This window comes from Dipodomys ordii, unplaced genomic scaffold (genome assembly GCF_000151885.1).
Source record: "Dipodomys ordii isolate 6190 unplaced genomic scaffold, Dord_2.0 Scaffold22, whole genome shotgun sequence".
Classification (NCBI taxonomy): domain Eukaryota; kingdom Metazoa; phylum Chordata; class Mammalia; order Rodentia; family Heteromyidae; genus Dipodomys; species Dipodomys ordii.
The window spans coordinates 16,400,161-16,416,025 of NW_012267238.1; the positions used below are offsets into that span (position 1 = coordinate 16,400,161).

The window sequence follows — 15,865 nt, forward strand, 5'->3', positions numbered from 1 at the left end:
AACCCTCAAGAATACCATTATCTTTCTTCACAATGAAGCCAGTTTCCCTTAGTTCTAAAAATTAGTTTTAGTTTTCTGCCTATTTACAAAGCTGAAAAATATTTAAAAAGCTCAATCTTAGCTAGCCATGGCGGTACAAATTATAATCCCAGAACTTGAGAGGCTAAGGCAGTAGGATCATGAGCTCCAAACCAGCCTGAGTCACATACTATGTCAAAAAATAAAATAAAATAAAAGTTGAAGTTTAATGAATTGCAAAACTGCAAGGAAGTTGTTGCGGTGACTGCAACTAAATAATGTCTAGCATTTAATAGAAAAAAATGATTAAATTTACATGTGAGAACCACCAGTCTTAAACAGGATTATTCCCAGTGCTGAATATATTGAATTTAAGGCAAAATATATATTAGAGAATGAACTAAGATAACAAGCCCTCCACACTGGACAATGTAATCAACGGTCCTCTTCTCATTTGTCATCTTCCTGTTCATAAACTGTGAGCTTGGAAGAGGTCTTAAGTTTTCACTCATTAGTTTTTGCTCCTCTCTGTGAGCACAGGTAAGGTTTAATCTTAAGCCTTCTAGGCAAATTCACATCATTACAAACCTCACCATTTTTCTTGAACTTTCAATAGTTTGAAAAGTTAGAACCTTCTGTTTTTAAGTAGGAGACTCATCTTGAGCAGATTAAGCATAATTAAAGCATAAATAAGCAGAATAAAATTTAAGATTCTAATCATTTTTCCACTAAGTAGAGTCAACCACAACCTCTAAGGATACAAAAGTTAAAACCATTTCCCCAAACATATCAAAAACAACAATATCACATGATGGATTATTTAAGCTTTTGTGTGATACAAATATTTATTGAACGTTATTTTCCCAATGATTCATTATATGTTGCACTATGCACAGAGAATAAAGTGATCACTGCACAGAGTGGATCTTTACTTTCATGAAGTTAAATACCAGATGGGGAAAACACAAGAATTAGCAGAGATTCCTAAGCACTAGTGTACTGTGTGACTCTTTGTAGCTACTCATTCTCTTTAGTAATCAAAATGTTCAGGTGCAAAATTACTCAGAGAAACAAAAATATTTAGTAGTTTTTACATTCCATATTAAATGTTTATATTTACTTATGTTTATCACAGATCTTCTGTCTCTCTACTTATCTATCCATCCACCCATCCATCTATCTCAGTTGCTTCAACATTATTTACTTCCTGAAACTCAGTCTGAAAATGCACAACCCTTTCAATGCTCTGGAGGCAAGTAATCTGATAATATTTCTTATAGCAGCAAGCTAAAAAAGGTAAATACAGCACTATTCCTGTTTCTACAACACAATAAAATGAATTCTTTGTGAGCTAGTATTACTTGGGAAAAGCCTGCAAAGAGAGAAAAGTACAGTTTATTCCCTCAGAAACTAAAAAGTTCTCAAGTGCTGAAGAGGGAGAAGTTGTAGACTTTTAGTTTGGAAGAAGAAGACATGTGATCAAGTCTTTTATGGCTGGTCTGAACACAGAGCCACTGTTATGGAGTTTCTCTCATCACTGCAGTGAGCTGGGGGGTGGGGGGAGGGGGGAGGAGAACACAAGTCCTAAGTGATAGTCATGCAGGGCTAGGATGAGGAGAAGCATCTCTGTGATACGATCAGTCAGGCACAGTCCAATTTTAGGATCTATCTCTCTCTCTAGAAAAGCAGATCAGTACTAGTCACATGAGACAAAACTGTTCTGACAAACTATTGCTTCTATTCAAGAAGATAGTCAGAGAAAGACAACAATATTAGGAGTGGGCTCATATTTTGGGCTTACTAAATCAGCTCTAACCCAAGTGACGAGGAAATAAGCCCAACTAGAGGAAAAGAGGAAAGAGCTAGAACATAGCCATCAGTGTAAGGAGCAGTATAATTAAGAGAAGTCAAATGGGCAAGGAATTGATTTGTACTTAATTTGAAGTTTAAAATTAAACAGTTGCTAGGTGCTGGTGGCTTACACCTGTAATCCTAGCTACTCAAGGGGCTGAGATCTGAGGATCTAAGTTCAATGCTAAACCACTCAGAAAAGTCTGTGAAACTCTTGTCTCCAATATTAACCAACAAAAAGAGCTGTGGCTCAAGTAGTAGAGCACCAATCTTGAGTGGACCAAGCCCAGCAAGAGGTCCTGAGTTCAAACCCCAGTACAGGACAAAAACAAAAAAGGAAATAGTCTCTCTTCCCAATTTTTAAGATCACAAGAGGAAAGATAAGCTATTCTTTTTCTTGAATAGAAAAAGTCTTATTTAAGCAGAAAGTGGGCAACTTCTTTTGTAAGGAAACCTAAGTTTCAAAGGGCAATTCCTCCCCAAACTCAAATGCCAATGCAGTCTATTTTCTAACATTCTAAACTAACATTCATGAGGTTACAGGCTGGAATCCACCAGGGAAGCTACCCAAATGTGATTCTAAATACCATTTCCTTCTTTTTGAAATGGGTTTTATTTTACTTTTTAGCTCCAGGGAAGTTCTTAGGCCTAGAAGAATAGGTCTAGCATTTTATATAAATTAGAAGCTGTGAGTACTTATGCATTTGTAAGAGACTAATTTCCCCTATCTGTTAAAATGCAATTAGTAATTTCTACTTTATAGGGCTTTAAAACTGATAGCATATCAAGTTCTTTGAGCATGGCTAGTGCTTAATTTGCAAAATAAGTTATTAACCACACCATCTCTATGGCCGTAGGTACACAAGGATGCAGTTGACAGAATGATATTGCTTTAGCAGGCTGCCTTATCTAAAAAGGCCTTTTTTCTCTCCATAGGACTAATAACTTAACCTGTGCATCTAAGAATTTGTTTTCTTCCCTCAAACTTTAATTTCTCTTTCTGACAGGTTCTGGGCATAATGTAGTCAGAGAAAGCAAAGAAGTTATTTAACTATGAGCTAATTTTATTCTGTGAATAAAACAAAACAAAAATGCAAATCCTGTCAGATTTGAGAAAAACAAAACAAAAAATATTTCAACACAAGAGTATTCAAATAGAAGAATAAGAAAATTTAATGTGCTGCATAATTTTCCTTTTATTAAAAAGCTTAACAATGAAGCCACCTGAGACTTCCTCTTCTTTCTCCTGTGCAGTTTCTGGTGGACACATTCCATAATGATTATTGCTTTCCAAGGAAATGTTCAGGAAGGCAGCTGCCTTGGAGGTAGGTCATCAGGACTTATCTGCATTTTACATGCAGATAGATTCCAGAAGGCACTGGAGCTGCCACAAAAGCCTTTGGCTAGGTCCTAGGGGTAGGTCCACTGCTGCCCGCTGTTCTGTCTCTTAGAGCCCAAGTGTATTCTTGGCTGGCTGTGGTTTTATAAGAGCCCTTCAAGAGATGCTCTATTTAATAACTACAAGACAATAAAAAAAAAAACTAGGGTTACAAGCCAACCAGGATCATACTGCTTCTTAATAAAAACTATAGTAATTTTTGTTAAGGCAAAACTAAATACCAGCATTCAGATATTAGATCCTGGTATTTTCTTAAATGTTACTAAGACAATCACAAAAAAGCCGCCAATCTCAAGCTCCATGCTTAAGCAACATGTATCAGGCATGCAGTCAACATACTTATAAAGACCCATAAGCACATGTGCCCAAAAGGAAACGTTACTCAAAACTGCTACTATAAATGAGAAGTGTACTTAAAAAAACAGGCTAAATTCCAGCCACATAGATGTGTACTATATGCCTCTTATAAGTTCTAAAGGGAGGCTTAGTGTGGCTTGGATCAAACCTGATACCAGAGTATTTATACCATTTCTGGAACCAATACCATGTTTACCTTTTCTTGGAGTGGGTGTGTCTTTCTAATTAGCAGAAAAGTATAAGGCAGATTTTCACAAAGTACATTCTGATAGTCATTTACTTTTTGTGGAAAAAATAGTGAAACTCATTTTGGGGAAGTTTCCTATCCTATCTTCCTCTTAAACTACCACCATACAGTACATTAAAAATTCTGGGAAATTGTGAAATAAAGCATTCTGTATTCAACTACCTCCAAACATTGAAAAGTATCAGAGCTGGCTCACGTGGATTATCTCACCAGCAGCTTGATGCTTGTAATAATCTGGAAAGCTGAGAACACCAGATGACACACTGAGGGCAGACTTGTGTCTGCAAAGTGCTGACACAGGCTCTGCTGCTTTCAACACTGCTTCCTAGTTCTCTATTCCCTCTCACTTTCAAGTCTTAAGAATCAAGGAAATAAGGAAGAAAAAAAGGGGAAACTAGATTATTTTAAAACACAACGAAGGGAAAATGCCTATCAACTTGACTCTTAGATCATCCATTTAGCCAATCAAAACTTCAGGCATCTACATTTATGGATATATGGATCCTGTGGGAGCAGCCACTTACAGATCTACTCTGAGAAATTAAGAGAATGGGAATCATGAAAAGGATACTCCTCTTTCCAGTCAGCATTCCAAGGTCTTAGTAGAAGCAAACTGTTTATTGTTATTATTATTGTGATTATTATCATCAGCATCATTATTTTACTAGAGCTTGAACTCAGGGCCTCAAGCATCTTTTTAAAAAGTCTTTTTCTCAAGACTGGTGTTAACTATTTGAGTCACATCTCCATTTCTAGCCTTTTGCTGATTAGAAATAAGCATCTCACAGACTTTTCTTGTCAGGATGGCTTTAAGCCTTGATCCTCAGATCTCAGCCTCCTGAGTAGATAGGACTACAGGCATGAGTCACTAGTGCCTGCCTAGGAGGAGCCTGTTTAAAAGGGACGAGTATTGGCCAACAGGGATGAGTGGTGAGCATGTCAGTTCCTTTGAAAAACACCTTCTCTACTGAAAGACAGAAGTGGAATATGGTGGCCTCGATGTCTCTCCCTCTGGCAGCATTTCAGGAAAGAAGCCACAGGAACAGCACAGTTATATTGAGAACTCTACATGAACTGAAGCCAATCTTTCCCAAAGTGATCCTTTACCCTTTTGGGTTCATGTTTCCATTTCTGTTACAAGTATCCCTCTGGGATTCAGTGTGTGCCAACAGAACATCCAAGAATGGAGAAAGCACTCACACAAAACCATGCAGGCAAGTTAGAAATAACAGATAGGCAGGCTCAAGCAAGAAATCTCAAGAAAATCTTCATCTCCCCACTTTCCTTCTCTCAGAAGAATAAACACTGATTTGCATAAGCTACCAGGCAAAGAAGAAGCTGGCTTTTAATAACAAAGTTAAAAATATTTCAATGGAGCTCACCCAGTGTGTTCCTCAGATGTGGCAAATCATACATTCCCACACTTCCCAGCTGCATGAACAACTGACTGATAAAGTCTGTAACATCCTACAAAGATTTTATAGTGGTAAACAGATTCAATGAAATGAAGCATCAAGAAAGAAAACATAAAGCCGTATTACGTGTTATACTTCTGAAACCTTCCCTCCAGTAAAATACCCTTAAAAACATTGTCAGTAATCAGTGGCTTATGCCTATAATCCTAGCTACTCAGGAGGCTGAGATCTGAGGATCACAGTTCAAAACCAGCCCAGTCAGGAAAGTCTGAGACTCTTATTTCCAATAAACTATGGAGCTGGGGGGTCAAGTGGTAAAGTACTAGATTTAAGCACAAAAGCCCAAGGATAGCGCCTAACCTCAGAATTCAAGCCCCTAGACTGGCACACACACACACACACACACACACACACACACACACACACAAAGATGAGATCCTGATGCTCTTATCAAATCCATATTTTTAAAAGTTTATCTCTAAAATAATTCTTCTAAAATATATTATACCTTTTTGGGGGAAGAAAGGTTATAGGGCTTGAACTTAAGGTCTCATACTTACTTGGCTAGTGCTCTACAACTTGAGTCATGACTCCAGCCTAGTCTTCTGCGAGTTATTTTAGACATGTAGTCTCTGAGATTATTCTGCTCAAGCTAGCTTCAAACCTGGATCATGGGCTGGGAAGATGGCTCAGTGGTAGAGTGCTTGCCTTGCATGCCTGAGGCCCTGGGTTTGATTCCTCAGCACCACATAAGCAAAAATAAATAAAGCCGGAGGTGGCGCTGTGGCTCAAGTGGTAGAGCTCTAACCTTGAGCTGAAAAGCTGAGGGACTGCGTCCAGGCCCAGAGTTCAGGCGCCATGACTGGACTCAAAAAAAAAAAAACCTGGATCATCTGGATCTTCTCCTCCTGAGTAGCTATGAATATAGGTGTGAGGCAGCAGCAACTAGCTTCAAATCAGCTACACCTTAAAAGTAAGCCCAGAAGGCAATGAAGGCTAGCATGGATTTCTGATTTTGTGTGTGTGTGGATATATGTACCAGTACTGGTCTTGAACTTAGACCTGTGTGCTGACCCCTAGCTTTTCACTCAAAGCACCATGGATTTGTGTGCTTTGAACTAGGATCTAAAAATCTCAGCCCTATATAACAAAAATTACAGGTTTGAGACACCAATGTTTAGTGAAATTCTTTACTATGGAAACATGATTGATATCACTGGTAAAAAGTATACATACATTCACTACAAATTACTTGCATATCAAACAGGCAAGGGCTTCTAAACACATAGTTCTGGTTTTGAGTAGCATCCTGTAGTGTTATTTTAGTTTATAATTCCATTACCCGTGGTAGTGTGGCTTTAGTTTATAATCACATTAAGATTAGAGAGCTCAACTAGAAATCAGTAAGATTTCCTTGATTAACAAATAAAATTCTTATGCTGAGTGCTGGTCAGCCTGGGCATGAAAGTCTGCAAGACTCTTATCTCTAATTAGTCACAGAAAAAGCTGGAAGTGGTACTGCTCAAGTGGTAGAGTGCTAGCCTTCAACAAAAGAGTGCAAGGACATCTCCCAGGTACAGAGTTCAAGCTCCAAGCCTGGTAAACATAAATAAATAAATAATAAAATAATAAATTCTTATCCGCAGTGAGTCTTGACATTTTATATACTTTCTTCAGTCTTTGAAAAGCCTAATCTTCACAGTAAAATCTGTAGATCTTCTCTACTGCTCTCTTTCTACTAAGTTTTTGTTACTGCCTCAGAGAAGGTAAAATAAGAGCCAGTAAAGGTTAGAAATCCTATTCAACCTGAGAGATGATTTGGAGCTATAGTTTCTTTCATGTGACTCTCTCTGGACAATTTAGTAGATTGTCTAGGGTGATGTACAGAGAAGTTTCATATATGTTTATCATTACAAAAAAAAAAAAAAAAGAGCCGGGTGCTGGTGGCTCATGCCTGTCATCCTAGCTACTCAGGAGGCTGAGATCTGAGATCACGGATCAAAGCCAGCCCAGACAAGAAAAGCCATGGGATTCTTATCTCCAATAAACCACTAGAAAATAGGAAGTGGTGCTGTGACTCACACGGTAGAGGGCTCACCTTTGAGCTGAAGAGCACAGAGGTCAAGCCCCGCAACCAAAAAAAAAAAAGAAAGAATGAATAAGTACATACCTATAATCCCAGCTGAGGAAGCAGAGATTGAAAGAAATAAGGTTTGAGGCCAGGGAAAACAGTGAGCTCCTCTCTCAACAAAATGAGACAAGTGTTGGGCCACATACCTGGAATCCTATCTGTGAGGAAGGTTTAGATAAGAGGATCACAGAGAGGCTGGCTAGAGCAAAAAGCATGCAATGCTATCTGAAAACCTGAAGCAAAAAAGGCTAATAGTGTGGTTCAAATAGTGGAGCTTCTGCCTAGTGAGTGTGGGGGCCTGAGTCCAAACCCCAAGACTGCCAAAACAGACAAAGAAAACAAAAAAAAAAAATCAAAGTACACAAAAGCATAAAAAAAGGGGGAAAAATCACATGTATATCACTAAGTCAGACATAATTAAGTATTCTGCTTGGTCTCTATAAAAAGTTGGTTACTTTTAGTACACAAATACTTTGAAGAAGTGGAAATTTGCTAGAGAGGGATGGTCTAGTACCACCAGATGATATTAAAATCTGATAGTCTTAGAAATTAGCCTATTATTTGGGCTAGCATGTCTCCAGAAAGTTTCCAATTTAACATAACCTTAATCAAACCTAATTAATTTAGGAATAAATTCTGAATTCATCAGTCTGTAACCCTCAGATAAGGGAACATGGGGAGGGGGGGAACTTGAGTAAGATCCTTTTGAAAATATATGCTTTGGGCTTCCTGCCCAACTTAACTACATAAAGACATTTAAGGTTGAGATTTCTCTCCTTCCAGCTTTGTATTTTGCTTGAAGTAACATGTAAAAAGAGGGATAGTCTTTCAGGACACTGATGCAGAGAACTGGATAAAGTGAGTGCTAGCAGTAATACAGGTATTGCAGATTTTTGAAAGGGAGACGGTGAACAGGCTATGTCTGCTTCCTTCCCTGCAGCACACTCCAGGGAAAGGCAGTGCAGAAGAAGAAGGTAGTCACGGCAGAAATTGAGAAATCCAACCGTTTTCTTTTAGTTTGTTTCTGTCTGTATTAGGGTCTACACTCAGGCTTGTTTGGCTGGCACTCCACCACTAGAACTACACCAATCTACCTTTCTTCTGGTTAAGTAGAGATGGGGTCACTCAAGATATGGGGTCTCTAAGATTGTTCTGCCAGATTCTAGGGTTACAGGTGTAAGTCACTAGTGCCTAGTTTTTCTTCAATTTTTAAACTCTTTTTCTCATCACTCTTACAATCATATTCCCTAAAGTAACATGGTATTTTATTGCTTTGCAAAATATGTGGCTCTGAAACAACTTAATTTAAATATGCTTCAGAAACATTTATAATTACCTTTATTTTTATTTTTCATGCTGGTACTAGGGATTGAACTCAGGGCCTTATCTTCTCACTTGGCTTTTTTTTACTCGAGGCTGGCACATTGGCGCTTGAGCCACATCTCCACTTCTGTCTTCTTCTTGATTAATTAAAAATAAGAGTCTCACTGACTTTTCTGCCTGGATTGACTTGTAACTGCAATCATAAGATCTCAGTTTCCTGAGTAGCTAGGATTATAGGCCTGAAATACCAGCACTTAGCTAGAAAAAAAAAATCTTATATACTACTGAAGTATATTCTACTCTACTCAGTGACATTGTTGACCTTATCACAAAGCCTAACTACTAACCAGGGTGATTGATTTTCCTGCAGGAAAAGATAGCATGATCTTAGTAATGTTTTTCAAAAACTTGATAACAAAATCAGATGAGTTGGTGGGTAAGAACATTCTTCCTATTTAGAGAGAGAACAGGCATCGGTACAATGTCCTTTAGAAACACCTACCTAATCACCCACTAATTATCTCCAACTCATCTACCTGTGTTTTAGTGTGTTTGTGCACATGTACACATATGTATGTGCATGTATAATTTTTTTCTTACATATGGCTGAGAAATCTAAATCTTTTTAACTTTTTTTAAATTTTTAGACAGGGTCCCTCTCCATAGTCTAAACAGGTCTCAAAATGGCTCTGTAGTCCATGCTGATCTCAAACTAACAATCCTCCTGCTTTGGCTTTCAAAGTGCTGAACTACAGTATGGTTTAAAATTGGTTTTCTTTTGACCTAACTGGATTAATGTTCTTAGGCTTTGACAGAATACCAAACTATTCTCACTGATTTGAAAAGAAATGCAAAGTATTCTAATTCCTCAATGGGCTACCAGGAATTCCCTCTGTCCCTGAAGAAAAAATTACCTTGTCTATTTCTGATTATTATATCTCTTATAATTAGACATCAGTTTTTAGAAGAGAAGATTTCTCTACCATTTTTCTCAGTTTTGTAGTCCTAAAGAATAAGAAGATCTGTAAGTCAAGTGGGTGAATTACTTATTCATCTATTTATACATTATTTCCCATTTCCCACTTCATGATTTATTCAACTGATTTTCAAATTGAGATTCACATCATTCATTTTCATCTTCTAACAAATGCCAACTAAATGTCTGCTGTGTTCTAAACTAAGAGATGGAGGAAGAGGAAGAAAATGATAGACAACAAGGACAAGGTTCAGGGCACATAGTAAAATTAAGTAACTTGCTGGGTACAGGTGACTCAGGCCTGTAATTCTAGCTACTTCAGGGAATGAAATTAAAGATAAAGGTTCAAAGCCAGCCTTGGACAGAAAAGTGAGTGAAACGCTTATCTCCAATTAACTACTCAGAAGAGTAGGTATGGTTCAAGTGGTAGAGCACTAGCCTTGAAAAAAGAAGTCAAGTGAAAGCATGAGGCCATGAGGTCAAACCTCAGTACCAGCACACAAAAAAAGATTGAAAAAAAAGAAACTGAACATCTCTTTCCGTGTATACCATTTCTTTAGGCAATGTGATCTAAAAGCCTTTGAAGAAATATGACAGAGTTAGTAAGAGGTCTGCAAAGCCCTAGTCTCATGAAAAAACAAACCAAAAATCAAGTCAAAGTAGAATATATCCACCATACATACAATACAAGTACTGTTAGGATTTAAAAGGAAAACCATAGCCATAAGGCCTGATATTAAAAAAAAAAAAAAGTTAAGAGCATGAGCATATGTGCTCTTAAGAGTGCATATCTGTAATCCCAGTTATTTAGGTGACAGGGACAGGATTACTGTTTGAGGACAGCTGGGATCAAGTTACCATACTCTGAAACCCTATCTGAAAAGCAATATAAAAACGAAGCAAAAGGGCTGGTATACAGCTGGAGTGTAGATTATTTGCCTAGCAAAGTACAAGGCCCTTGGTTTAATTCCCAGGAATGGGGGAAAAAAAAGAAGCTAACAATTGGTCAAGCATAGGCTTCTCTCTCCTGAATGAATGAATGGTCATCAACAGCAATGTTCACAAGCTGATTCCCACCAGCTGAGTAGTGGATCCAGCTAAGGAGAGACCTTATTTTCCTTTCCATCTCTTTCCTTTATTTTTTTTTTCATAATAAAGACAGATCTTAAACTAGTATAGGCAATGAATCCTAGTTACTCAGGAAGCTGAAATCTGAGGATCATGGTTCAAAGCCAGCTTAGACAGCAAAGTCTGTGAGACTCTTATCTCCAATTAATTACCAGTAAGTTAGAAGTGGAGGTATATGTCAAGTAGTAGTATGCCAGCCTTGAGTGAAAAACTAAATGAAAGCATCAGGCTGAGTTTAAGCCCCAATACTGGTACAAAAAAAGGAAGAAAGGAAGGAAGGAAAAAAAAAAGGAAGGAAAGAAGGGAGGGAGGGAAGGAGAAAGGAAGGAAGGGAGGGAGGGAGGGAGAGAAAGAAAATGAGAGACAAGAAGATAGATCAAGAGAGGGGTCTTTAACAAATTACTGAAAGCCATTATTCTAAGAAATATGATTGTCTCAATTGGAGGAATATGCCCTGATTCTCAACAAAGCACAAATCATAGGAAAAATCACAACCAATCCAGAGTTCAGGCCTCCATTGCTGCTTTATCTTTTTTTTTTTTTTTTTTTGGTTGGGAGTGGGGCTTGAATTCTGGGCCTGGGCACTGTCCCTGAGCTCTTTAGCTCCAGGCTAGCACTCTACCACTTGAGCCACAGTGCCACTTCAAGTTTTCTGGTAGTTAATTGGAGATAAGAGTCTCACAGACTCTCCTGCTTTGAACCTCGATCCTCCTACTCAGCCTCCTGAGTAGCTAGGATAACAGACATAAGCCACTGGCGCCTGGCTTGTCTTTTGTCATTTAGATTTACTTCCCATCTTCCCCTCAGTCTCTGTAAGTGGTCAACTCTGGCCAGAAGTTCCCAAGACTGTAAACACTACCTCAGGACAAAGTCTGCCTGTATTTATACTCTATGTGTCTTGAGAAACAGCTAGTTTAAGACTGTAGAATCAGTTACTTGAACCATTTAGTACAACTCTTTCAGAAGAATATATGGAAGGGATTGGAATCTCTGCTAAAATATTTAACTCTAGCATGTCAAAATGAAAAGCAGTGTGCCTGAACAAAAAATGAAAAAATAGCACTTTCCTAGCAAGAGAAGAAAAATAATAAGCTGGTCAGGCTGATCTATCTTTTACTTATCAGCATAATAAATCCAGGGTTCCATACTTTAGTCTTAGTTTATGATGTTAACTTACCTAGCACTTATTAAACCAAGCTCTCAGAGTGAGAATCAAGAAGCAATGATAAAGAACAGGTAAACCTAAAGAAAATAAAATTAATTATCTTACCTACTCTACAGGTGCCATACAAAGCCATATGCTGAAAGCAACATTTAGAAATAAAGGTACAGTAATAAATAAAATGAGAATCTGTCACACTTATCAAAACGTATTTATATTATTGTTTTTGGTGGTACTAGGATACTAGAAATTGAACTCAGATTGAACTGCCTCCCATCTGCTGGGCAGATACTCTCAAACTTAAGAAATTCCTCCAGGCCTCTCAAAATGTAATTTTTTTCGTTTTTTTTTTTTTTTTTTGGTGTGTATATTGCCTATAGTTCAAGCTGAGGCTTGAACTCAAGGCTTTGCACTCTTACTTGGTTTTTTCAATCAAAGCTGGTGTTCTAATACATGAGCCACACCTCCACAACTGGCTTTTTGCTGGGACCCTGGAGATACCATCCCTACCTGAGCAAGCTGCTAAGGCCTCTTAAGTAGTTAGAATTACAGATATGAATTCCATATGTAAACCTTGATGTACTAGATTATTCATACACATATATTTACATAAATACTTTTCTAAACATACAAATTTTTTTAAAATTTTTTTTAAAATAGTAAAATTACATTATCTAAATTCTCTGGAAAAAAGTAGTCTCCATTGGGGTTTTCCTCTTAATCTAAAGTTAAAATGCTAGAGTCTCCTAGTCAGAAGAGGTTGCAGATAGCAAATCAATGGAAGCATAAACTAACCTTAAAGAAGGCAAACCACTTGTAGTCGTTCAAGATGACCTCAAAACCTTGGTTGTAAATGATAGTAAAATGCCCGGAATTGCCTAGTTCATCATATGCGGTATCCAACTTCTTAAGATGTACCACTACTTTTTTTTCCACTGGTCCTACAGAAAAGAAAAGTAAGAGAACAGGAATGTTATTTGAATTTCAAGGGGAAAGGAAGAAATCTCTTCAGTAATGTCTACTATTTGGTAAGGCTGTTTATCTTTCCTGCTAACTTGGGTCTCAAGTTCTATGAGGTACTCAGATTACATCTTGCTGCCTCTGCAGTTCTGGAAAGTTCTCAGACAAAACTGTCAAGCGATGGTTTTGCAAAAGAGAAATGTCAAGTAGCACAGCAGGCAGGTATCTCTGAAATCAAGCCCATAAACATTTTTCTTTTTTCTTTAGAATAAGGAACAGAGGATATTCAAAGTTAAATGAATGGGAAGAAAAATAAAAATCCAGAAGACAATAAGATTTGTGTGTGTGTGTGTGTGTGTGTGTGTGTATACATGTATGCTGGGGCTTGAAATCAGGAGCTTATGCTCTTTCAAGAGCACTTGGCATCAAAGCCCAAACAGGGATTTTTTTAAGGACTAGTGACAGTCAGGTGCCTGTGGCTCACACCTATAATCTTAGCTATGCAGAAGGCTGACAAATGAGAATCAGTTTCAAGCCAGTCCAGGAAGGAAAGTCCATGAGCCCCTGACCTGCAAGTAACCAAAAAGCTGGCAGTGGAACTGTGGCTCAAGTGGTAGAGCAGTAGCATTGAGCAAAAAAGCTCAAGAGACAGCACCCAGACCCTGTGTTCAAGCCCCAGGACTGCTATTATATCAGAAGAAAGACACTCTTTTAAGTCTAGGAGAAAAGGAATGATCTAGTCAGAGAAGAAATGGCTCTCCACATGACTCAGTATCTGAATCCTAAAATACAGTGGTACAAAAATAACTTAAATAATGCCCTCAGCAACCTTAAGGTCACTGTGCTGATAGGTATCAGTATGTGTAACTCTTAAGAGACTGAGGGCTCACATCCATGTGTGTCTTTAATTACTGGATTTATATCAAAAAGAGGTTTATAGGCACAGGCTGTCAGAAGTGTCCAGCTGAGCTCATCTGGAGATCTGCACACTCTACCAGTCCTTCCTCATAGATTAATATCTAAATGGCAAAGTGCAGGTGGCAGGCAGTGTCCATGCAGGCCTCTCTTCTGTCCAGACCTGCAGGCTCAATAGATTGACAACGCAAACATTGGTATACAATGCCTAGGATTGTGGAAAACCATAGAAAGATCTGGAATCTATCAAGCAGGTCAAAACAGATTACTTGACAACCTTTGATCTGCTGATGAGGAAATTACAGCTGAGGGCTTTAGTCTTTCCATGCAAGTCACAGGCTGTGAGACTGGGAGTAGACCAGGGCTTTTAAACTGTGTGGTGTTTTGGCTCCCCATCTGAACTGGCTTATTTGTTGTAGGGATTAATCGAGGTATCTGAGAGCACATGGTACATTCCAGTCTATTTCCAAATATACCGAAGTAACGAGGTTTTTTTTTTTTTTTTGGTTATGGGGCTTGAACTCTGGGCCTAGGCACTGTCCCTCAGCTCTTCAGCTCAAGGCGAGCGCTCGACCACTTGAGCCACAGCGACACTTCCGGTTTTCTAGTGGTTTATTGGAGAGTCTCAGGAACTTTCCTGTCCGGGCTGGCTTTGAACCGTGATCCTCAGATATCAGTCTCCTGAGTAGCTAGGATTGCAGGCGTGAGCCACCGGTGCCCGGCTAAGGAAGTCTTCCATAAAGAGGTGGAAGACGGTACCCCCAAAATTTAAAACTAGCAGCATTCTTCTAGGTTCAAACGAAATCACTCGGCATAAAAGACCTTTTCTCACAACCTCACAGAAGAAAAAGGAAACGTGCCACATCCAGGAGTGTGCCCTTCACCGACAGAAAGTAAACTTGTCATACTGGAAGAGAGAATCAACAGACTGCAGTTCCCGACTCTCATCCGGCTCCGCGCGGGCAAGCCACCCCTCGAGGGCCGCGGGAGGGCTCTGGAGCGCGCAAGTCGCAGCCCCTCCGCGAGGCGGCCGGGGGAGCGCGGTCAGAAGTGACCAGCCGCTCCGAGCGCGCGCGCGGGAGCGCGGGAGGGGACGGAGCGCCAGGGGACCCGAGGGACGCCCCCAGCAGCCCGGGCCGCGGGGAGGCGCGCGGCGCGGCGGCTCACCGATCGCCGAGCAGTTCACATCGCGCAGGGCTCCGCTGCGGCCCGCCTGGAAGACCCAGGTGCCTAGCAGGTCCGGGTAGGTGCAGTTGGCTGGGGTGTCGCCGCGCACCGCGCGGGCTCCGCAGAGAAGCAGGAGGATGGCCAGCGAGGCGGGGGACCAGAGGTGCATGGCCGGAGGACCGGGAAGGCGAGACCACAGGACGCGCGCGAGACGCGGCTCCACTGGCTCAGGGTTAGGGGTGCAGGAGTAGTCAGGAGCCCGGAAGCCCCGGGCGGGGCGGGGCCGGGGCAGGGCTCTGAGGGGGCGGGGCCTCCGCGGGGAGGGCAGAGGCATGCTGAGAAGGAACGGAAGGGGACAGACCCCTAACCCCTACTTGTTCCCTCACCCTCCTCCCCTCCTCCTCAGGGGGCACTCGGGCCTCTTCACTTGGCTGCTACTGGGTCCTAAACCTGAAAACCTGGGAACAGCTTCTGCTGTTAAGAGAAATTTTCCACCAAGGTGACTGACTTACAATAAATCGGGTGGGGAGAGCAGAGGTGGAGAACATTCCTGGTGAAGAAATGGTGGGACCATGGGGTTCTCTTTTCTCTAGCCTTTCTTCTTTCCTTACCCTTGGTTGCCCCATTAATGGCTCTGTGTTTTGCCTTGCTAAACTCAGCAGTTTCAGAACTTCTCTTCCTTCCAGTTTTCAGTTCTAACCACTTTGTATTTGCCTAGCACCTTTAATTTGCCCTGGGTTATTTGCTTTCCTGTTAATGTTGTTTGCCTATTGGCCTACAGAAGAATTCTGGAGTGCAAATTTGTAGATTTGGTGT

At 40.1% G+C, this 15,865-nt stretch overlaps 1 protein-coding gene across 2 annotated transcripts in view; it reads right to left on the bottom strand.

The window, feature by feature from the left end:
* The window catches only part of Ctsc (cathepsin C), a 53,503-nt gene extending 38,212 nt beyond the window's left edge, over positions 1 to 15,291 (bottom strand). Inside the window, exons 1-4 of one of the 2 annotated variants that reach the window (XM_013014088.1) lie at positions 15,050 to 15,291; positions 12,803 to 12,948; positions 5,255 to 5,339; positions 3,012 to 3,387 (exon numbers count right to left, since the gene is read on the bottom strand). In XM_013014088.1, the coding sequence (XP_012869542.1) occupies positions 3,377 to 3,387; positions 5,255 to 5,339; positions 12,803 to 12,948; positions 15,050 to 15,218 (411 nt within the window). In that variant the 5' untranslated portion in view covers positions 15,219 to 15,291 and the 3' untranslated portion in view covers positions 3,012 to 3,376. Of the gene's footprint in view, positions 1 to 3,011; positions 3,388 to 5,254; positions 5,340 to 12,802; positions 12,949 to 15,049 lie in introns of those variants that run through there. The other variant, XM_013014086.1, reaches the window with a different exon arrangement.
* Positions 15,292 to 15,865: the final 574 nt, after the last annotated feature.